Source organism: Bos mutus, chromosome 11 (genome assembly GCF_027580195.1).
Source record: "Bos mutus isolate GX-2022 chromosome 11, NWIPB_WYAK_1.1, whole genome shotgun sequence".
In the NCBI taxonomy this organism is placed as follows: domain Eukaryota; kingdom Metazoa; phylum Chordata; class Mammalia; order Artiodactyla; family Bovidae; genus Bos; species Bos mutus.
The window spans coordinates 60,520,768-60,544,618 of record NC_091627.1 but is presented as its reverse complement, the minus strand read 5'-3'; the positions used below and the strand labels follow the sequence as shown (position 1 = coordinate 60,544,618).

Sequence of the window (23,851 nt, the reverse complement as noted above, 5' to 3'; positions counted from 1 at the left end):
TGATAAGCATCCAGAGAAAAAGTTATGCTATCTCTAAAGGAATACTATTAAATTTGACAGGTGACTTCCCCATAGAAAGAAAAGAATCCAGAAGATGATAGAATGACACCTCTAAAGCAATAAAAGAAAATAAATAAATATTTTTAACTTATTTCTTCTGTGTCTCAATGGTTAAAAAATTAAAATATAAAATTTGTTTTTATTTAGTATTTTTAAACTTTATTATTTTAATGGATCATTTTTAATTGGATACCCATACAATATTTTTAGTATGAAGTCTGTTCATAAAACATTTTAATGCACCAAAAATGTATTATAAAATAAATTATTTCAGATAAGAAGAGTTTATTCTAGATTAAAAAAAATTACTCCTTCTAAGAGGAGAATATGATTATTCCTGCTTCTGAGTATGCTTAGAGATCAGCCAACACCATCTTACACCAAGAGCATGAGTCATAAAAACCATTTGATTCATCTTTAACTGACAATCATGAAAGTGTAGCCACCCATAGAGAACCAACAAGGGGGAAAACATGGACATTTTTGCTTACCTTGATGGGAAGATGCTTTCCACACTCTAAGCCAAAGAGCAGAAGACTGGATTCACTGTATATGTAAGAAATCCAGTTTTTTAAAACCAGCCACAGGAATCGATTCACATCCACGCTGCAATTCGAGACTGTGGTATCTCCCGACTGTTAGCTGACTCTGTCACTGACGTCACTGACAGTATTGCTGACAAGCAAACATCATAATTTATGCATAGAACTATTGAAGGTCTATTGTCTCTGCAGTATTGAAAGTCCTGCTTATTTACAGAAACAGGAATCAGATACAGTCGGAGAAAGAATCTAAATGTTTTAATCAATTCAGTCATAAAAATAAGACTCAACTGTGTGTCTTTGAAAAGTTTTGTTGAGGGCAACTGAAAGGAAATTAGGCTTCTACAAGTAAGATCGCTAAGCAGTTTAATTAACCTGGCTCCTTTCCAGCTCCCTCGTGTGTAGATTTTTGCAAGAATCTGGTTTGTGAGTGAATATTCAGGCTGGTGTTTCCTGGGGAACAATAAAAGAAATGGAGTCTTAAAGTGGAGAGGAAATAGAATTAAATATGTATTTAATGTGTGTATTGAGTCCCAAGGGCGTCCCTGGTACCTCAGATGGTAAAGAATCTGACTGCAATGCAGGAGACCAGGGTTTGATACCTGGGTTGGGAAGATCCCCGGGAGAAGGAAATGGCAGCCCACTCCAGTATTCTTGCCTGGAGAATTCCACGGACAGAGGAGCCTGGCACGCTACAGTCTATGGGGTCAGTGTGTGTGTGTGAGTGACTCACACACACACACACACACACACTGAGTCCCAGATGTTTTCCATATATTATCTTCCTTATTTCCTAAAGCAATTTAATTAGATAAGTGTTATGAATTTCACTTTGAATTTCTCTTTACAAGTGAGGAAACAAAAGACTGGGGGACATGAATGGTGCCAAACCTTTGAGAATTATTTCCTATTCAAATTATCACGCATTCCTCGATTTGCAATAAGTTCCTAAAGACTGCATGGTGTCTGAGTTGTGTCTAATCAGGAAAACAGAAATCAGTTTAGATACTTAAAACAGAGAGAATTTGATTCAAAGAGTTCAATATGAAAGCTTTGGGAAGGATAGTTGATTTCAGGCAGTACTTCTGGATATGGTTGAGTGAGGAGACTGTCAAATGCTTTCCCCTAAAAACAACCATAAAGATGGACAAAATTGCCCCCAATCATTTCTGCACTCTGGAAATTGGCCAGAGGCATTTAATAATCGGAGAAGTTTACACTTGAACAAATGCTGGACTTGGTGGAAATCAATGGCATTCTGGTCTGTGTCTAATCCCATCTCTCCCTTCAACATGGAGTTCTACCAGGGAGGGAAAAGCCATGAGAACTAGCAACTTTTCTTTTGCAACTAAAGGGGACTCACTCAATTTGGAGCTGCAGACAATGGCCACACTCAGGATCCTTGTCAGGATCCCACTCAGTGAAAGTTGTTTCCCAGAGCCGGGAGAGTCTAAGAGAGTCAAGAACTCGTTTCTACTGGCCAGAGGTTGAGGTTGTGATTGGGGCAAGCACATTCCCAGCTAACACTTTGCATATATGTAAGAGAGATCAAGAATCCTCAAGCTATTTATGGACTCCTGACTGTCGCTAAGGTCTTGGACATAAGCATAGAAAACCCAAAAGTACCCATCAGAAACGAAACCACTTGCACAGACCTGAGAACAGCCTACATCATGAATGTGCTCTTCTGTCTACATACAAATGCATCAGCATAAGATGAAGCCTAACTGGTTTGAGGTGTTTGAGTACAATCTCTGTCCAATCACTGGCTGATCACTGAGCTGTGCAGACACAGGGAAACCATAAAAAAACAAGGCTAAAAAATAAAAACAAAAATATATTCTTGAGTAAAGCCATCTATGTGTATGTGGTCACACACCACAGAAGAGATAGGCAGATTTCGCAGATATAGTCCAAGCAGACTAGTAAATGTTGTTGTTCAGTCACTCAGTCATGTTTGACTCTTTGCAACCCCTTAGACTGCAGCATGCAAGGCTTCCATCTCCTTCACTATCTCCCAGAGTTTGCTCAAACTCATGTCCATTGAGTTGGTGATGCTATCTAACCATCTTATCCTCTGTCACCCCCTTCTCCTCTTGCCCTCAATCTTTCCCAACATCCCAACTTTTCTAATGAGTCAGCTCTTCCCATCAGGTGGCCAAAGTTTTGGAGATTCAGCATCAGTCCTTCCAATGAATATTCAGGATTGATTTCCTTTTGGATTGACTAGTTTGATTTCCTTGTTGTCCAAGGGGCTCTCAAGAGTTTTCTCCAGCATCACCGTTTGAAAACATCAGTTCTTCTGTGCTCAGCCTTCTTTATGGTCCAACTTTTACATTCGTTCATGACTACTGGAAAAACCTTAGCTTTGACTATACAGACCTCTGTTGGCAAACTGATCTCTCTGCTTTTTAATACACTTGTCACAACTTTAGGAGAAAAAAGAAATCCAGAGTCACTAAAATGACCAATTTCTAACAAAAATTATGAGACATGTAAGAAAAAGGAAAATGTTACCGGTATTTAAGAAAAAAAGGCAGTCAATAGAAACTGTCTCTAAGTGACTAAAAATGTTAAGTTTATTCACAAAAAAGTTATATTTATCAATGTTTTCTAAGCAGATATAGTATGTTCAAAGAAAACTATGTGCAAAGACTTGAAAGAAATTAAGATAACAATGAATTAACAAACAGTGCTTCTCAAGGATGGTCCTTGTCAGGGAACAAAGGTTCCACGTGCCACGGGACAAATAAGTCCAAGAGCCACAACTAGACAAAGCTCGCAAGCAGCAATGAAGACCCAGTGAAGCCAAAAGTAAATAAGTAATTTTTAAATTAATGCTAAATGGTGACTTCCTGGATGTCTTAGTTTGAAAAGATGCCACCAATATCTAGTTAAGTTGGTTATTCACAGGTCTGTCACCCTGTGCGTAAACTCTGAGCAGGGATCACATTGCAGCAACATGATCCAGGCAGAAGGTGGGTGTGGGCTCCACTGAATAGGAGGCATGGGTGTCACCTCAGTCACTGGTACCCTGTAACTCTAGATTTCACAATGTCCTCTGACTGCAGCTCACTGAGTTATTTTTCTATTTTCCTGTGTCTCTGCATGGGAGTCATTGCATTCATCCCTGAATGAACACGAAGACAGAGGAAAAATGGTGAGGTGTGAGGTTTCCTGAAGGTATTCTTGTCCCTCATGACTGTCACCCCCACCCAGAACTGCAGCTGCGAAGTAGTGGAAATAAGTGCTTTTCCAGTTAAAATTCCTCTCAGTAGCATCCAGGAAAATCCAGATTTCCCCAGGAACAGAAGCTCTGTGCAGGCAGCATCTTGTGTCCTCTGTGCCTTGGGGAGCGAAGTCTGGAACAAGGATTTGTTAAATATTGAATGAGCAGTTCCTTCCTTGAGAATAAGGCATTTCCTGTGTTCCAAAGCCTCTGTTTCAACCACCCATGCTGCTAGAAATACCAACACAGTCATTGCAATCTCAGCATTAAGAAGTTCAATTGAAGTGGAAAATATTCTCGTTGTGGTATGAGAGGTGCTTGGATGGATCTAAAGATGAAAAGGTCAAGGTGCCATCCTCCAAGGACTTTACAACCTAGTGCGTCAATTTGGTGTCCATTAGCTGCGTGGATGGGCTGGATGAGGATAGAGGAGTGCAACACTCTCCGGACAGAGTGGCTCCGAAAATGTCGAAGCTGTTAATTAGCAAATTAACATTTTTTTAAACTTATTTATTTTTAATTTTAAGGTAATTGCTTTACAATTGTGTTGGTTTCTACCGTACATCAATATGAATCAGTCATAGGTATACATATGTGCCCTCCCTATTGCACCTGCCTCCCACTTCCCTCCCCATCCCACTCCTCTAGGTCGTCACAGAGCACCAGGTTTGAGCTCCCTGTGTCACACAGCAAATTCCCACTGGCCATCTGTTTTACATACGGTAATGTATATGTTTCAGTAATACTCTGTCAATTTTGTTTCAGTGCTACTCTGTCAATTTGTCCCACCCTCTCCCTCCCGCACTGTGTTCCCAAGTCTGTTCTCTATGTCTCCGCAGATGCCTCTTGACATAAAATGTAGTACAAAAAAAAAACAATTCTCAGGACTTCCCTGGCTGTCCAGTGGTTAAGACTCTACACTTCCAATGTAGGGAACTAGGGTTCAATCCCTGGCCAGGGACTAAGATCCCACATGCTGTGCGGTATAGCTGAAAGATAAAAATAAAGCAAAAACAAACTAAAAAAACCCCATCGATTCTGGTATTACCCACCATTGACAAACTTCTAAGCTTCCTCCAGTCCTTCTGTTCCAAAGTCATAATTGTGGGTACATTCTGGTCTCTATTGGTCCTATTTCCATGGCTCTTTTCCATGGTTGGATGTGTTGTCGTTCAGTCGCTAAGTCATGTCCAGTTGTTTGTGATCCCATGAACTGTGTGGAGGTAGGTCTCCTCTTCGTCTGTGTTCATGGGCTGCAAACCCATCCCACTCTCAAGGTCCAGCAGGAATCTGATGGGAAAGGAGTAATCTGGTCAGAGCTTACCTCACTGCCTTAAAAGAACAGCACCAGGATGTGCAGCAGGGGCCCTGGCTGGTGTGGGGTGTGGGCTGAGCTGGGGTAGGGTCAGGGAATGAGTTCCCACATGCTGCAACTAAGCATTCACACGCTGAAACCACAAGATCCCACTTGTCACACTAAGAAGGGGTGCAGCCAAATAAATTTTTTAACTCTTTTATTGAACGTTACAATATTGCTTCTGTTTTATGCTTCTAGGTATCTTTTCTTTTCTTTTCTTTTCTTTTTGCCCAAGGCATGTGGGATCTTAACTCCCTAATGAGGGATCAAACCCACACCGCCTGTTTCAGAAGTCTTGCCCACATACCACTCGGGAATTCCCAATAAAAAATTATTTAAAAAAAAAAGACCTATGTGGTTCATGGACTTTTGTATACAGCATAATATCCAGGAAGAGTTTGCTGAAATCAGTCTGTCAAAGGCAGAAGGAGTGATTCCAATTAAACTTTTCCTGTATGTGAAAGCTTTTCATTTTATAGTTTCATGTCCTGATTGGAAAAACAAACAAAACTCTCCCATCATGTGTTCACAACAGTTAGGACTATTTTTTTTTCTTCCTTCAGAAAGTATTAAATACCTGCCATGGAAAAGCCCGACAAGAAATGCCAAAATGTAAAGCTGAACAACATGGTCCTTGAGCTTATGATCCAGTGAACGTAACATCACGCGCTTAGCATCATGAGAACAGCAATGTAGGTTCTCTAGGGGCAGAAGGACATTGTGGGCATTCTTCCTCAGGAAAGGGGTCAACAGCTCCATTGAAGGATATCTCCAAAATGCTTAGGAGAAACTTAGACCTCAAGCTAAAGAAATAGTAAGTCTTATTTTACTTAGCATAATTATGAGAAAGAAAATGCTGGCTCATTAAAGATTTTGATTAATAAGTATTTACAATTCATATGGTATTTGGTTCATCTATTTGGGCAGGTTCAATACACACTCAGCATTAAAACACAGTTTCATTTGACCTTGATGATGATCAGGGCACTTTAGAAACTGGCTGAAGGAGTGTGGGAGACACTGTAGGGAATTTCCAATGGGAAGACTTAATGAAAGGCTATGAACTTGAAACTGAGGATGCTGGCTTCAATGAACCATTGCCATTTCTGATGGGTGGATAGACATGATGAATGCTGTGTTTTAGAAAGATTAACCCAGTAATGATGTTCAGGGAAGAGGGAAGGTAAAGGAGCTAAAACAAGAAGAACAGCCAGGAGGCACATGCAGTACGGAAGCATGGAATGATTGTGGTGATGTTACAGATGGTAACATCTGTAGATGTCCATGGGGTCGCTAAGAGTCGGATACGACTGAGCGACTTCACTTTCACTTTTCACTTTCATGCATTGGAGAAGGAAATGGCAACCCACTCCAGTGTTCTTGCCTGGAGAATCCCAGGGACTGGGGAGCCTGGTGGGCTGCCGTCTATGGGGTCACACAGAGTCGGACACAACTGAAGTGACTTAGCAGCAGCAGCAGCAGCAGCAGAGTCCTAATGAAATTCATGGCTGTGGAGAAGTAGAGAGAGAAGCCAGCTTGCAGGGGTGAGTGGGTGGTGCAGGAGGAGTGAGTGAGGAAGAAGGCTGAAAGTGGGTGTCACTGTCAATATGACTGGCTGTGAATGGCACTTCCCTGGGTGATCCAGTGGCTAAGACTCCATGCTCCCAATACAGGGGGCCTGGGTTCCAGCACTGGTCAAGGAACTAAGGGTTTGAATGCCACAACTGAAAATCTTGCATGCCACACCCAAATAAATAAATATTTAAGATGACTGGCTGTTAAGAGAAGCAGTTACAATGTTTTCACCTGAATTCCCCCAAAAGGTGGCCCTGATAAAGGGATTGAGAGCAAGGAGTTTATTTGGTAAGTGATCCCAAGAGAGGTGGGACAGTAAACCAGAAGAAGGAAGGAATCCAACAAGAGAAGATGCATGAATGAACAGGTTACAGCTGTGGACAACTGGAATGCTTCTGCCGATGACCTTGAATTAAAGTGTAGAAGGATGCCTCCCCTCAGATTCATTCACTGGAGGGGTGAGGAAGCTGGGGGACTATCTACCAACTCTCATTCCTCAGGGATGTCGGACTGCTGGGGGTGGGGCTTGCGGGTGAGGAAATGTAATCACTCCCGCCCTCCTGGGCCTGCTCCGTTTCCCCGCTGAGCCAGCTTCTCACAGCCAGTGATGCCTCCAGATAGTGGCCCAACTGGAAGCTTGTGCGCAAAACAGGCAAGTACTCACCCCTGGGAATAAAGGCAAAATGCGAAGGAGGAGAGCACTCTTAATATCCTAAGAAAATACCGTGAGCACTGGGAGAGCAGGTCCAGGATGCTCTTTCGCTAAAGAAGAGTAAGAGATGTGAGGGGCCTGGCTGATGTGGGTAATTTATAAGGAAGTCTAGGAACGTCTGCGAGAAATCCTCTCTCCTTCCCTCAAATGCATCAAAAATTGTTTCCTAAAAGGAATTTAGAGTGAGATCAGGACTGAACGGACTTCAAAGTACCACCCTCCCCTCACTCATAAGGAGAAATCGGTCTCAAGAAGGGAAAACGAGTGACCCATTGCTGGTAAGAGCAGAGCAGATTCAGGGCTCCCCAGGGCCTGTATGCAGGGGACCAACAACCTTAGTCGCTCAATTGTGACCCACTCTTTGCGACCCTATAGACTGTAGATCGCCAAGCTCTTCTGTCCATGGGATTTCCCAGGCAAGCCTATTGGAGTAGGTTGCCATTTCCTTCTCCAGAGGATCTTGCCCACTCAGGAATTGAGCCCCAGTCTCCTGTGTCTCCTGCATTGGCAGGTGGATTCTTTACCACTAAGCCACCAGGGAAGCCCCATGCCAGTGACCTAAGGAATCTAAAGTCACCTCCAACCCCCGGCTGTGCGCCACCCAGGAGGTCTCAGAAGGTGAAAGGAGCATTCACTCCAAAGGAAACCAGCAGCCACCGGAATGCTTCTGATTCTCTGCGGTCTTTAAGCAGGAGAGTAAAAGAGCATCGTAGACACAGAATGAAGCCTTAGAACTTGCTTTTAATCCATAAAATGTCCCCTTGAAATAGCAGGTGGAAAGCTACTGGAGCAAACCCCCTGAAAAGTGATCCTCCGACACCGCCCAGTCCCCGCCCCTCGACAGTGACCCTGGGCTCGGGAGGACCGCCCCAGTTTCCGGTCCTCTCCAGGGCCCGCTCCCGCCGCCGCGCTCCCCCTCCTCCAGCCAGCCCCCACACCCTCAGGCTCAGGGAGCCGGCCCGAGGAGGGTGCCGGGCGAGCCTATGGGTACAATCCTCCACCGCGTAGCCAGCCGCAGGGCCGGCCGCACGGAATCACGGGGCGGAGGCGGGGCCACGCCGGTGGTGGGAGTGGCCGCACCAAGGATGGGCGGGGCCGCGCCGGAGGTGGGCGCGGGGTCCCGGCTGCGCTCGCGGCTCCAGCAGAGGCCCAGGCCCTCAACCTCGGGCATTCCTCCCGGACCCGGGAGTCGCTGGGGGAGGGCGTGGGGGCGCGGTCGGAGCGTGCGGGGCGGGGCCGGAGCGGGGCTGGCGAGCGGCTGGCGCCCGGGCTGGTCCCTAGTTGAGCAGCCGCCCGGCCGGCTGGTCCCTGCGGCGGCTGCCGGGGCGGCCCGGGCGCGCGGCCTTTCGCCATGTACACCTTCGTGGTGCGCGACGAGAACAGCAGCGTCTACGCCGAGGTGTCCCGGCTGCTGCTCGCCACCGGCCACTGGAAGCGGCTGCGGCGGGACAACCCCAGGTTCAATCTGATGCTGGGAGAAAGGAACCGGCTGCCCTTCGGGAGACTGGGTGAGCGTCCCCGTTTTGCGCCCTCCTGCTCCTTCCCTCCACCCGTAGGACGAGAGCTTTTGTTTAAGGTCGGAAACCTTTTCCCCTCCTCTCGTTCCTCGGTCATATCGAAAACTGCATCTGTAGAGGGCCAGGCGCAGCGTTTATCTTGTCTTCTCGTGCCCTCGATCGAATTTGGGGCGGGAGTGGCTGTGCGGGCCCCCGGGACGGCAGCTGCCTCCTGACAATGACCGGTCCCCGCAGCCCCCTCCCCGCGGGGGCGTCGGTCTCTCCGGGGGTGGGGAGCCGAGAACGCTTGTTCCCCGGATTCCCCAGGGCCCGACACCCCCAAAACGGGCAGGTCGGCTGGGCGGATCGCCGGGCGGTGCGAGGCTCCGCGAGCCGGGGACGGCTGTGTGGCTGGAGTCCACTTGCATATTTCCTCCTCCGAGGATTCCGCCCTGCCTGTGTGGGCTCGGGAGGGGTGCTTGCGTGTGTTGAAAGCCCTGAGGATTGAGCTCCCCAAGACTCAAATAAACTGTCAGGGGATTTGGAAAAGACCTCTGAATTCCCAAACTAGTGAACCCAGCCCGGCGAAGGGCGGAAGGGTGTCTGATTTTGGACCATTTCTTAGACCACCAAAGAACACGTTTCCACAGTTGCGTGTTGAATGCAGATTTTTCGTGACACTGGATTCTCTGCCCTGCTCTCTCCGAGGGAGTTCCCTTAGCGCCCATGGTTGCTGCAGGCAGCACCACATCTCCATATCCGCCTGTAGGAAGGGGCTGGGGAAGGAGAGGACCAGCGGCTCCTTTTTAGATGACGTAATCCAGAAGTTGTGCGGATCACTTCCTTTCACATCTCATTAACCTGAGCATAGTCTCACGGCCACTCCTCACTGCACAGTCATCCGGGAATTGCAGCCTCACTCGAGGTCGCCAGTGCGCCCTGCCAAAATTCCCCTGGGTTTGGGACCCCAACATATTGCCAAAGAATGGAAGGGGAGGACTGATAATGAGAAAAAGTCATCTGTGCCTTGGAGGGCGTCCCAAAGAGGGCACTGTCCTACCTCCAGTAGAGGAGACCGTTTTTTAGAAATAGGTGTGGTCAGAGGGTGGAGAGATGGAAGAGGCAAAGAATGAAAATAGCCATTTGAAACTGACTTGTCCTTGCTAAGGGCTTCCCTGGTGGCTCAGCAGTGAAGAATCCACCTGCCAATGCAGGAGACATGGGTTCAGTCCCAAGATGGAGAAGATCCCCTGGAGAAGGAAATGGCAACCCTCTCCAGCATTCTTGCCTGGAGGATCCCATAGACAGAGAAGCCTGGCGGCCTAGAATCCATGGGATTGCAAAGAATCAGACACAACTTATCGACCAAACAATAAGCCCTTGATGAGCTTACAGAGAGCGCACAGTTGGGTGGGGGCCTGTAGAATTGTAATGATCTGAGCAATGAAGGGGGTTCACCCTATCCTTACTGAAATTTCATTAAAATGGGACCACGAACAACTTTTTATTCTTACACAAATTTCTAATGTATGATGGGGACTCCATGGAAGAGCTGATTCCAACCCCCAGAAATTCTGGAATATAGAGAATGTGCCTGGAGATGGCCTTTTGTTAAACTGTCTCCCCAGGAAGCCCTCAGCAAGAAGAATGCCTTCCTTGAAAGAAAAAGACCTGCTTGTTGTTGAGAATGTTTAATTTCCTCCTTACTCTCTCTGCTTCCCTGCCTGACAGACTTTCTTCTTTGGACTGGATGGTGTCTAGCTGATGAAATCGGAATCCTAAAATTAAAAACTGACAACAATCCTTCAATAAAAAATAAATAAATTAGAAAAAAGCAACCGATAACAGTGGCTCAGCGGTGGTGGAAGCAGGGGCCATCAGCACTGCTGTGGGGCTCAGCACTAGGCTGTTGAAGCAGAATTCTAAAAGGTCCAAAACCTACACTGATACCGTGAAGTCAGCAGTTGCTCAGTAAACATTTGGTTTTTATGAGAAAGCTGAGGACTTCCTGGGGAGATAAAAGGCAATCTCTGGGCACATTCTCTTATTCTAAGATTTCTGGGGGTTGGAATCAGTCCTTCGATGGAGTTCCCATGATACATCAGAAACTTGTATAACTTTAACTCCCAAGTATCCTGATTGGGAGTTTGATATTAGCAGGTGCAAACTATTCTATATATGTATAACTGAATCACTTCGCTGTATAACCGGAAATAACAACTGTGTGCACGCGCGCTAAGTCTCTTCAGTTATGTCCAGCTCTTTGCAACCCTATGGACTGTAGCCCACCCAGGCTCCTCTGTCCGTGAGATTCTCCAGGCAAGAATACTGGACTGGGCTGCAATGCCCTCCTCTAGGGGATCATCCCTACCAAGGGATTGAACCTGCAACTCCTGCATTGTAGGTGGATTCTTTACCACTGAGCCACCAGGGAAGCCCCAATTCAACTCTAGTCCAATATAGAATAAAAATTAAAAAAAGAAATTCTAAAAAAGTGTCAGCCAAAAAATAAAACAAACCCTTATACTTCAATAAAAAAATTTTTTTAAAGGTTAGCTTCTTAAAAGCAAGCCAAAAAAAAAAAGCAAAACAGCATCCCACAGCCAGGTCATTATATGACTTCAGTGTTAGGGGTATTTATCTTTTGTACACAGTGCGAAACCCAAGGAGATGGCCCAGCCGGATAAAGGCCCAAGAATGCTGGTGCCATGGAGATGAGAAGGTGGGCAGTTTAGGTGTGAACCAGTCCACCTGTCTTAGGGAGATAATAAGAGCTAGTTAGTGCCTGAAACTTATTTGATTATATGCTGTCGTCAGATGAATTATTCTTACATCTGGCATCTTCAATTCAAACTCCCTTTGTTTCATTCTACTTTTGTGTGGCTGAAAACTCAGTGCATTTTGTTAGGATGTTAAATATACATTGAGGCTTTTGTAGAGATTATCATATTGCGTGAAATAAGTCACACAGAGAAAGACAAATATGTATCACCTATATGTGGAATCTAAAAAAATAGTACAAATAAATTTATTTACAAAACAGAAACTGACTCACAGACATAGAAAAGAAACTTATGGTTACCAAAGGGGAGGGAGGGGAAGGGAAAAATTAGGCCTATGAGATTAACCAATCCACACTACTATTTATAAAATAGATGAAAAAGAAGAATTTATTGTATAGCACAGGGAATTATATTCAATATCTTATAATGGGTATGATTATTAAATACTTATAGTGGAAAAGAATCTGAAATATATATAGAGATATGTATAACTGAATCACTGCTGTACATCTGAAACTAACACAATATTGTAAATCAACTACTTCAATAAAAAATTTTTAATTGAGGCTTTTGTTTTTATTTGTATCCTTCTGCTTTAGTTTTATAGAGGAGGGGACATGCAGTGCAACCTACTGAAAATGAGTTTCCCTGTGGGAGTATGCACAGAAGAATATTCTCAGGTCTTCTGAATTTATAGACATGACCTCTCCACCGTCCCCCCTAAGCTAGCTAGTGGCTCTCCTAGAAGCTTGCAGAGGTAGGCATGCTTGCGAATAGCAGGACCTTAGCTCTACTGCCTTCCTCGATGGCTGTCGAGAGCAAGGGTAGCAACATCAGAAGTCTGACCATTTGAGTCTTTACTGTATAGAGATTATTAAATCCATGTGTTAAGCCACGAGTGGGGTACAGTGGGAATCCAGGAGAGGCAAAATAGAAAATACTTGTCCACCCTAGGAACAAAGGCAGCAGTGGTCCTTGGCAGACCTATGATACTGGTATATTCTCCACTCTGGGAAGGGGGAGAATTGCCAGCCGAAAACTGAGCAAAGGGGCATTGAGGCGCAGGGCAACAGAATCCCTGTCTTTCCAACACCCAGTCTGATAACGGGGGAAAGACGAGCTAGGCATGACACGCTGCTCTCTGTCCTGTATGCGGGTGCTGACATTGTTTTCCATTGGAGAAACGGTCTGTTTCCTTTCTGAACCTCCTCTCTGCTTCACAGGTCATGAGCCTGGGCTGATGCAGTTGGTGAATTACTACAGAGGGGCCGACAAACTGTGTCGCAAAGCATCTTTAGTGAAGTAAGTGTTCTTTAAGACCCAGTGTTTTCCATTGTCACCTAAATGTGAGCTTTCATCCTGAAGCACTTAAGCAGAATGTGGAATTGTCTTTTAAGAGTGAAAATACTTTCATTTAGAAAGCAATCAAAGATCAGTTTTGGTGTGTGTGTTGTGTGTGTGTGTGTGTGTGTGTGTTGCCACATTGCTGGAATCTTAGTTCCCTGACCAGGGATCAAACCTGTGCCTCCTGCATTGGAAACTAGGAGTCTTAACCACTGGACTGCCAGGGAAGTCCCCAAATATTAGTTTTGATTGTTATCCAAACTTTGCTGTTTGTGTCTGGTAAAGCCTGTCTGTCTCTTACATGAGGAGCTTCCCTGGTGGCTCAGTGGTAAAAAATCTGTCTGCTAATCCACAGGTTCAATCCCTGGGTCGGGACTATTCCCCAGGAATGGCAACCACTCCAGTATGAGAATCCCATGGACAGAGGAGCCTGGCGGGCTATAGTCCATGGGGTTGCAAAGAGTCAGACAGGACTTAGCGACTCAACAACAGTAACAACTCTTAGGTGAGGATCCCTTGAAGCAGAGTCTGAGACAGGGCTTCTCATGGCAGTGATTAATGAGGAGCGGGCTCGCAGGAGAAACTCACTGAGAACCAGGGAAGCCCGGGAAGCAGCCAAGCAAAGAGGTGGTTTCAGCTGAAATCTCAGCTCAGCCTGATTCCATGGAAATTGGGAGCAAACTGCCCCTTGATAGTCTAGACTCTGATGTCGGTCAACCACGGGCTATGGGAGGACGCACCTTCCCAGCATTTCTAGGCAGCAGCTGGTCCCTAGAGAAGGGGTACACATATGCTTATAGCAGTCAACTCTCAGCAGCCAGGGGCCCCTCAGAAGGGACACCTGGGGAGAATATACTGGTATCTACCACACTGCCCATCTCTGAGCAGTTCGCTCATGGCTTGCTGCCAAAAGAACAGCATCATGGGACTTCCCTGATGGTCCAGTGGTTAAGACTCAAAGTGATTAAGTCAGTCCAGTGTCCGACTCTTTGTGACCTATGTACTGTAGCCCGCCAGGCTCCTCTGTCCATGGGAATCTCCAGGCAAGAATACTGGAATGGGTTGCCATTTCCTCCTCAATGCAGGGAGCATGAGTTCCATCCCTGGTCAGGGAATAAGATCTCATATGCCTTGCTGTGTGACAGAACAAAACAAAAAAAGAAGAGTGGTATCATAAGGTGGAAGGGAGCAGCCTGAGTCAGTGATTAAGATCTAGGATCAGCAGCTTGGGTTTTAATTTCAACTCTTCTTAACAGCTTGGGCAAAGTTTCTAACCCCTCTAGGCCTCAGTGCATCCTTCACAAAGAGGTTGTAATGTACGTAATGTCTGTAACAGTGGCACACACTGAGCATTTGATCCTATGCCTTAGTTTCCTTTTCTGGAAAATGAGGGTAATAATAGCAACTACCTCAGGGTTGTTGTAAGGATTAGTTGAATTAATTTATGTCAAGTCTTGGACTCATTCGAGGGTCAGAGTCCATACTGTATAAATGAAAGAGGGGTGGGGCCCCTAAAACCAGGTCTCCAGAATTCCCTCTACAGTGACTAGTGTGAATGCGTATGTAGCCAAACACATCACTTACATAAGACAACACTAGAAGGCGTAACTCAATGAAAATACTCTTTTCCCCAGTCATCCTGCTTTGCAGGCTCTAGATATTTACTAACTTGTGTTGATAGGAATATTTCCACCTTTTGGCTCAGACTCACTGCCCCTCAGTAACTTACGTATCATCCTCTCCCTGTGATGGATTTTCGTGATTTGTCAGCTACTTCTAAAGAACAAAGCTTCATAAAGTCTTCTTTTTACATATATTCATATTTATTTGTTTTTTAACATTTATTTACTTGACTACATCAGATCTTAGTTGTGACATGGAATCTTTGTTGCATCATTCAAGATCTTTAGTTGTAGCGCATGGATTCTCTAGTTATGGCTTAGCTATTCCACAGCCTTTGGAATCTTAGTTCCCTGACCAGGGATCAAACCCACGTCCCCTGCATTGCAAGGTGGATTCTTAACCACTGGACCACCAGAGATGTCCCCTTATTTACATATTTAGAACTCAGAAGTTTGTTTCACAAGAGCTAGGAGTAGAAGTGGGATTGTTTATTGAGGTTATTCATTTAGAAATTTTGATAAAATGCTTGTTCATTCTATGATTTTTTTCCTAAAGATAAAGGTAGGATTTTTTTTAAAAAAAACAGAGGATACTGTGAAAAGTAATGTTCTCTATGTTTGCATACTTGGTAGCTAAGATAAGATGGAGAGAGTTCAGAGCTAGAGGCATGAGTAGATCTGAGTAAGTGTCTGGATCTCTGTGGCCTTGGACAGTGTGACTCAGAATCCCCGTGTCCCATCTGTGGGGATGTCGGGGATCATGCCCGCTTTTTGCCTCCCCATGGCATGTGACATGGTCTGTTGCGGCACGCTATACATGGCAACCTGACTTACTCAGGCTGGGGGTTATCGTCATCCTCTAAACTTCCTTCATTCTCTCAGGCGTCCTGTGCAGGACTGCGGTCATTCCCTTTGTCCCAAAGTGAAAGTAAAAGTGTTAGTTGCTCAGTCGTGTCCAACTCTTTGCGACTCCATGGACTGTAGCCCACCAGGGTCCTCTCCATGGGATTTTCCAGGCAGGATACTAGAGTGGATTGCCATGCCTTTCTCCAGGGGTTCTTTCTGACCCAGGGGTTGAACCCAGGTTCCCTGCGTTGCTAGCAGATTCAAAATAAAGTAAATGGAGTGCTAGCTGCATGTATCATTTAAATTGCCTAGTAGCCCCGTTAAAATGAGTACAAAGATGGCTTCCCTGGTGGCTCAGTGGTAAAGAATCTGCCTGCCAGTGCAGGAGACTCGGTTTCCGTTCCTGATGCAAGATCCCATGGGCCTCAGAACAATTAAGCCCATGTACCGCAAGTACTGAGCCTATGCTCTAGAGCGTGGGAGCCACAACTACTGAGCCCACAGGCCCTATAGCCCTTGCCCTGCAACAAGAGAAGCCACCACAACGAGAAGCCTGCGCTCCACCACTAGAGAGTAGCCTCCACTCACCACAACTAGGGAAAAGCCCGCGCAGTAATGAAGGCCCAGACAGCCCCCCAAACTGGTTATTTTTTTAAATGAGTACAAAGACATTGTACAATTTATTTTAGTAATATATTTTATTTAACCAAATAATTCTAAAATGTCAGTTTGACATGTAATTAATATAAAAAACAACTAATGAGATATATCATTTCTGTATTCAAGTCTTCAGAATCTGGTGTGTATTTTATATTTATAGTACATCTAGACTCAAACATTAAATTTTCATTGGTGTACTTCCCAGGAGGTGTAGTGGTTAAGACTCTGCTCTCCCACTGCAAGGGGGCACAGGTTCGATCCCTGGTTGGGAATTAGGATCCTGCATGCCTTGGGGTGTGGGGAAAAAAAGAAGAAAGACATATGCAGCATGGATACAGGTGAAAAAGTATACATCACAAGGCCATTTTTTATCTTTGATTATTGAGTGAAATAATAATTGAAAAGAATGATTTGGTAAGCGTTCCTCTTAAGAAAATGTGAATTGGAGTTAACAGTACAAGAATCCTGGTAAAATTCGCCTATCTCTCACTCAGGGGCATTGGTAAAGAACATAGTATCATTACACTCATCATCTTGTGTTTCTTCCATTCTTCATTGTATCATTTGCAAGTATGTACTGAACCATTTTAACAATTTATCCATACTGAGTACAAATGTTTTTAGTATGTGTCTATATGTATCATGCAATAGAATGTAGCAATAAAGCAAAAAAACACAAAAACAAAAAAACCAAGCAAACATCAGTCTATTAAATCCCAGTAAATCCAGACTTTAACGCAGGTTAGCTGAAGTAATGTCTGTTATGATAGAAACTATTTTTTCACATATAGATGAAATTCATCTGACAAATATAAAAGATTAGAAAATATCTTTACCATGAGTTTCTATTTTAGGCTGCAATTTGACAATATTTTTTCATATATTTGGAAATCTTGAGGCAAAACATACAAATTATTAATTGGGCAGCTTCTAGCACCCAACTCATCTAAAGCTAAGGAAAAATATTTCAAAATTTTCAAATTTTGATTCAATCTTTGATATTGTTAGAAATGCTTTGTACTCTCTGGGCAGTTATTGATGGCTTAACTAAAGACCATTCACTTTTTGTAAAATATTTTTTTAGGCTTTCCTCAAAATTCTTTTACTACATTTCCATCTAAAATGACACTGTTTTTTTTGTGTAAGAATCCAAGCCATTTCATAGCTGAACAAAATTACAAACTCAGATCGTATTAAAAATGTTCAAAGTTTTTTTTCTGTTGAATTTTTAATTCTGATTTTAGCCACTAATTTCATTGTTTGTTTTTTGACTGTTGAAAGGTAAACACTTATCGAATTCCTTATGTTTCTTGAAAATGTCCCCTTTATACAACAAACTTCATTTTTCCTTCCACTGCTGCTGCTGCTAAGTTGCTTCAGTCATGTCCGACTCTGTGCAACCCCATAGACGGCAGCCCACCAGGCTCCGCCGTCCCTGGGATTCTCCAGGCAAGAATACTGGAGTGGGTTGCCATTTCCTTCTCCGATGCATGAAAGTGAAAAGTGACAGTGAAGTCGCTCAGCCATGTCGGACTCTTAGCGACCCCATGGACTGCAGCCCACCAGGCTCCTCCATCCATGGGATTTTCCAGGCAAGAGTACTGGAGTGGGTTGCCATTGCTTTCTCCTAAACACAGCAGATTTTAATTGCCGTCCATGGTGAAATTTGTGACACACATTTGAATGTCTTCTAGTGCTTATTTTTCCTTTATTGTGTGGTTATGGCTCTAGCTTCTGCATCTCCACTCAATTTTATATCCGTAGTATACCTTTGTTTTAAATTGAAGAACTTGTCTGTACACATTTTTTTTTAATTAAAAAAACAATTATGCTTGTTTACCAATTATGATTACCTAGCTATTACTAGGGCTTCCCAGGTGGCTTAGTGGCAAAGAATCACCTACAGAAAATACAGGTTCAATCCCTGGTTCGGGAAAATCCCCTGAAGAAGGAAATGGCAACCCACTTCAGTATTCTTGCCTGGGAAATTTCATGAACAGAGGAACCTGGAGGGCCACAGTCCATGGGGTCATAAAGAGTTGGACACAACTTACTGAGTAAGCAACAACAACAAGGCTACTACTATAACTTGTGCTATGAGCATAATAAGCATGTTATAATGTTTCATCAGTGCCTGGAAAACAATTCACATGAATCCATCTATTGTCCACAAGTAGAACAGTGACGCTTTTATGTTTAATACCAGAAGCAGCATGTGCCCCCGACACACAGGCCACCCTCCAACAACAGCGTCTTAGGTCATCCAGTGATCAAAGGGAAACATCGTCTTGCCAAAGCAGTACTGTTGTGCTTCATGAAAACATATCTTACTATGCTTCAACTTTTAAATTAAAACTAGACACAATTGGAAATTCAGTTCCTGAGTTGCATTGGCCACTTTTCAAGTGCTGCGAAGCACTTGAAAGTTCCATGTGGCTCATGGCCACCATATTGGACAGTGCAGATAGAGCCAAATGGTCTGTGAGTAGAGATGTATGGTGGGTTTTGTTTGTTTGTTTGTTTGTTTTGAGTTCTTTAAATTCCATTGCCTCTGACTTAAAAAGAAAGTGAAAGTGAAAGTCACTCAGTCGTTCTTTGTGACCCCTATAGTCCATGCAATTTTCCAGGCCAGAATACTGGAGTGGGTAGCCTTTCCCTTTCTCCAGGGGATTTTCCCAACCTAGGGATCGAACCCAAGTCTCCCACATTGCAGGCAGATGCTTTACCAGCTGAGCCACAAGGGAAGCCCAAGAATACTGGAGTGGGTAGCCTGTCCCTTCTCCAGCGGATCTTCCTGACCCAGGAATTGAACCGGGGTCTCCTGCATTGCAGGTGGATTCCTTACTGAGCTACCAGAGAAGAGCTTTATTTAAAAATCTCAATTTATAGTTTCTTTTCATTATTTCTGCTGTTGGCTCACCAGCTGAGTTTTGCTGATTACAGACCAGGCTCTGGCATTTCTATTTTAGAGAGACCAGGAAGTGCAGCTCAGGGGACACTTGTGAGTGTCTTTGGGTAGGTTCTTCCCTCCTCTGATTCCTGGGGACCAAGGATGGTTTTAGAGTTAGGACTTGGCAACAATTCAGGGCTTTCATCCTGCCTGTTCCTCTCTACCTTTATGATGTTGGGAAATTCACTTCTCTGTGACCCAGTACCTCATCCATGAAAGGTGATGCTGGTGCCTCCCCTTAGGGATCTCACTGGGAAGGAGATGCCGAGGGAAGCCCTTGTGTTTATTAAGTGCCTGACATTATATCCCCCTTGTTATGTTATTTGGGAGGCAGGAGATGTGTTTAGTTATGACCACCAGAGTCCTGTGTTTCATTAGAAAGACTCTTCCTAGGAATTCCCTGGCAGTCCAGTGACACAGGTCGATCCCCTGGTCTGGGAACTAAGATCCTGCAAGCTATATGGGGCTGCCTCTCCCCCCACCAAAAAAAGATTCCTACTCTGCCACTGAAACCAGGCTGAGCTAAAAGTATTTTAATACTTTTAAATTAAATTCCAAAGTATTAAGCTTTTCTCTCCAGAGTTGGGGCAAGGTAGTATTTTGCTAGTAATCCAGATAGTTTCCTCAGTTCTCCACTTGGTTTTGTTAGTGCAGGTCTAGCTTGGCTATGGCATATTTGTTGGAAATATGTTGTTTTGGGATCACTGCAGATTAAGTTTCCTTGGTGATGCATTTTAAGAGGAGTTAAAGTTCTGGACATTAAGCCCCTTTGGAATTCCATGGAGTGTGCTTGTAAGGTCGTGTGTAACAGCTGTGTGCTGCTCTGTGGTCCATTGGAGGTCTGCCCAGTGAGGCCAAGAGTGAGGTGTGGGATAAGGAGACCAGCTCCGTGCCCTGGCCATGCCTCCTTGGAGAGCTGTGGGCGAAGCACTGGCTTTTCTGAATAGAGGGAGAGACTGTCCTCAGAAGAGAGACTGACCTTCTATCGTCTGCCAGGCTCATCAAAACCAGCCCAGAACTGGCTGAGTCCTGCACATGGTTCCCCGAGTCGTACGTGATTTACCCAACCAACCTTAAGACCCCAGTTGCTCCAGCTCAGAATGGAATCCATCCACCATTCCATAGTTCAAGGACAGACGAGAGAGAATTTTTCCTGGCTTCATATAACAGAAAGAAAGAGGAGGGAGAGGGCAACGTTTGGATTGCAAAGTCATCAGCCGGAGCCAAAGGTGAGTTGGCATCACTGCCCCTTCTCCTTTCCCTGCGGGTGCTTGATATGCTTTGTTAGATTCAACTGATGTCTTTAGGTGAGTGACTATACTAATCTGAATCCTCAAGGATAGAGACCACATCTAGTTACACAATTTAAAATATCTAGGTTCTGATGACCTAGAAATGTGTATCTCCAAATCACTTACAGTAAATCCTCCATGTTCGAATTAGTTCCATTCTGAGAGCACATTCATAAGCCCAATTTGTTTGTGTGTGTGCTTAGTCACTCAATCGTGTCCAACTATCAGCAGCCCCATGGAAAGGCTCCTCTGTCCATGGGATTCTCCAGGCAAGAATACTGGAGTGAATAGCCATTCCTTTCTCCAGGGGATCTTCCCATAGGTACCCAACTAACACAATCAGCCATATAGTACTGTACTGTAATAGATTTATAATACTTTCCACACAAATAAGACATAAAAAAAAATAAACACTTTTCATCTCACAGTACAGTACCTCGAAAAGTACAGTAGTATAGTGCAAGAGCTGGCACCAGGGGCTGGCATCGAGTAAACAGGCAAGAAGAGTTACTGATGGAGGAGGGAGAGGAGGTGGGAGATGGTACAGCTGAAGGGTCATCAGCAATAGGAGACGAAGGACAAGCTGCAGAGCCACCTGTAGGGGACGCAGCCTGTGACATTGTACTCCAGACACGTGAACTGCCTTGCATGATTTTGACATACAAACGCACGTTCTCATCTTTGAAAGTTTGCAACTTGAAGGTTTGTATGTAGGGGACTTACTGTATACTAAAGTAAAGTAAAATAAAATAAGCAAAAGTGTTTCTAGCTGAGGGCTTTCTCTTTAAGCCCAAACCCAATGGTAAGCATTTTCAACTTAATATGTCTGATGTAGAACCTTTCGTTTCCTTCCGAACTATACCCACCCCAGCTTGCTCCTCTTTCTGCCTGCTCATGGAGGACATGATCCCACTTTTCACCCAGCCTCTGAACCCCAAACCTGGGAGTCCTTCTTGCCTGCTCTTTGCTTTACAGTCAGTCTCTAACACATCAGCAAGTCTTGTTCACTCTACCTTTAAAATAAAGTCTCCAATAGAACTTTTCTTGCCATTTCCACTGCTCTCACTGGACATCAAAGCTCCTGTTCTCTCTAACCTGGGTAATTACAATGCCTTTTCATAGCAGTTCTCCTGCTTTCGGGCCCAGTGATGTTTTAAAAATGGAAACATGATCATATTACTCCCCACTCAAGATGTACCAGCTGCCTCCCCGAGGCAACTAGAATAAACTCAAGTCCTGCTGGAAGTCGACACCACTTCATATTTGCCCGTATCTCTGATCTCACCCCCTATCCTTGGCCTTGCTCCCTGTACTGTAGCCAGGAAGCCTGCCTAGAGTCCCTCAAATCCTTTAAATTCATCTCTGTACCTGGAACGCGCTTCCATGGGCTGTTTTTCGTTTCTCAGCTCAGATGGTGCCTTGTCAGAAAGGCTTTTCTAATCTAAAATAGCCTCTATGTCCATTGCTTTCTATCCTTTCCCCTGCTTTAATTTTCCATCCCTGCACTAACTTTTTCCAGCACTCTATTACTTGTTAGTTTATCTCTTCATCTCCTCCATAATCCTGCAAGCTCCATGTAAACACAGACTTTGTGTATTCTTCATCTCTGTACCTTCCCCTCAGGCACTTAATAAATGTGTGTGAGTGAATGCACTAAAGGCAGAAGGTATGTCATAACTCAGGCTTAAAGTAAGGCAGTTGCCAATGTAATCAGAGAAGGCAATGGCACCCCACTCCAGTACTCTTTCCTGGAAAATCCCATGGACGGAGGAGCCTGGTGGGCTGCAGTCCATGGGGTCGCTAGGAGTCCAGCACGACTGAGTGACTTCACTTTCACTTTTCACTTTCATGCACTGGAGAAGGAAATGGCAACCCACTCCAGTGTTCTTGCCTGGAGAATCCCAGGGACGGGGGAGCCTGGTGGGCTGCTGTCTATGGGGTGGCACAGAGTCAGACACGACTGAAGCGACTTAGCAGCAGCAGCCAATGTAATGATCACATAGACATGGTCCCTCTCTATAACTATTATTATATGCTATCTTAAAAACCATTCCATTTTGAACTTACACTTCTTTGATTGCCTTGAAAAACCATCTGGCCATTGGTACTCATTTTTTTTTTTTGAGTCAAAATCAACTTCATTATTATTTCCAACCTCATTTCTGATCTTATAAATAATAAGGGTTCATTATAGAAAGTTAGAATGTACAGATACTATTATTCCTCTATTACAAATTAAAACACCTATTACCATCATTTTGGTAATTATCTCTTTTTTAAAAAAACTTTTTATTCTGTATTGGGGTATAGCTGATTAACAGTGTTGTGATTTTCTAGTTTAGATAAACAACTAAAGGACTCAGCCATACAGACACATATATCCATTCTCCCCCAAACTCCCCTCCTGTCCAGGCTGCCACATAACATTGAATCAAGTTCCCTGTGCTGTACAGTAGGTCCTTGTTTGTTATCCATTTAAAATACAGCAGTGTGTACATGTCCATCCCAAATTCCCTAGCTGTCCCTTCCTCCCCCATCCTTTTCCCTGACACATTGGTACTTATTTTTATCCCAGGTCCAGTGGACCTCACCTTCTTTTTCACCACTTGTGAGACAGAAGGGCATCACCTAGAATCTTCATGTGCCTCACCTACCTCTCCCTCCCCTCCTGTGAATTCTTCTGCAGAACTGTCCCCTAGCTTTGTTCCAATAGTAAATGGGGGAATTGGAAGAGGAAATAATCGTCTACAGTATTCCAGATTCCTCCTGTGGGTGGAGACTGGAGTCAGGTGGCCACCAAGAGGACATCTTACATCCTTATGTCATGGACTTGACTGGCATGAAACGAGGAGTGAGGCAGGCCTTGGGCAGAAGGACACGTCAGGTCATGGTGGTGATCCCACCTGGGTGGTCCCTGGACCCTCCCCAACACAAGACAGAGAGTGATGCTCAGCAGCAGACAGAGGTACAGAGAGAATTAATGCCAAACAGAGAAGACATTTCGCTTTAGGAGCTGAGGAGATTAGTGGTGTGGATTTGTTTTATTGGAGAATTACAAAATGAAATGAATAGCTGAATGAATGAATTGTATTCTTGTTAAACAAACATGTAGTACCTAGCATTCTGGGTGTAGTTGGCGTAACTTCACACTATATTCAGAGCAAGCCACTGTTTATCGTCTCCACTGCCCATCTTGGATCTGAGTCTCCTTCACCGTCACCTGGAGCATTGCCCCCTGTCCTCCTATTCTTGGCCATTCTCCCGAGTCTCCACGCAGTACAGTAGACAGAGATCCTATTAGAGCAGGGTCAGACCATGTCATATTTGTACTCAGCACTGTCTCTGGGACCAGGATCAGATCAGATCAGTCGCTCAGTCGTGTC

The 23,851-nt window shown here is 44.5% G+C and overlaps 1 protein-coding gene across 1 annotated transcript in view; it reads left to right on the top strand.

Moving 5' to 3' along the window:
* The first annotated feature begins 8,615 nt into the window (after positions 1-8,615).
* TTL (tubulin tyrosine ligase) overlaps positions 8,616-23,851 on the top strand; it is a 36,485-nt gene continuing 21,249 nt past the window's right edge. Inside the window, exons 1-3 of the mRNA XM_005889979.3 lie at positions 8,616-8,983; positions 12,978-13,056; positions 20,173-20,405. Coding sequence (XP_005890041.3) covers positions 8,827-8,983; positions 12,978-13,056; positions 20,173-20,405 — 469 coding nt within the window. The 5' untranslated portion in view covers positions 8,616-8,826. The remainder of the gene's footprint in view (positions 8,984-12,977; positions 13,057-20,172; positions 20,406-23,851) is intronic.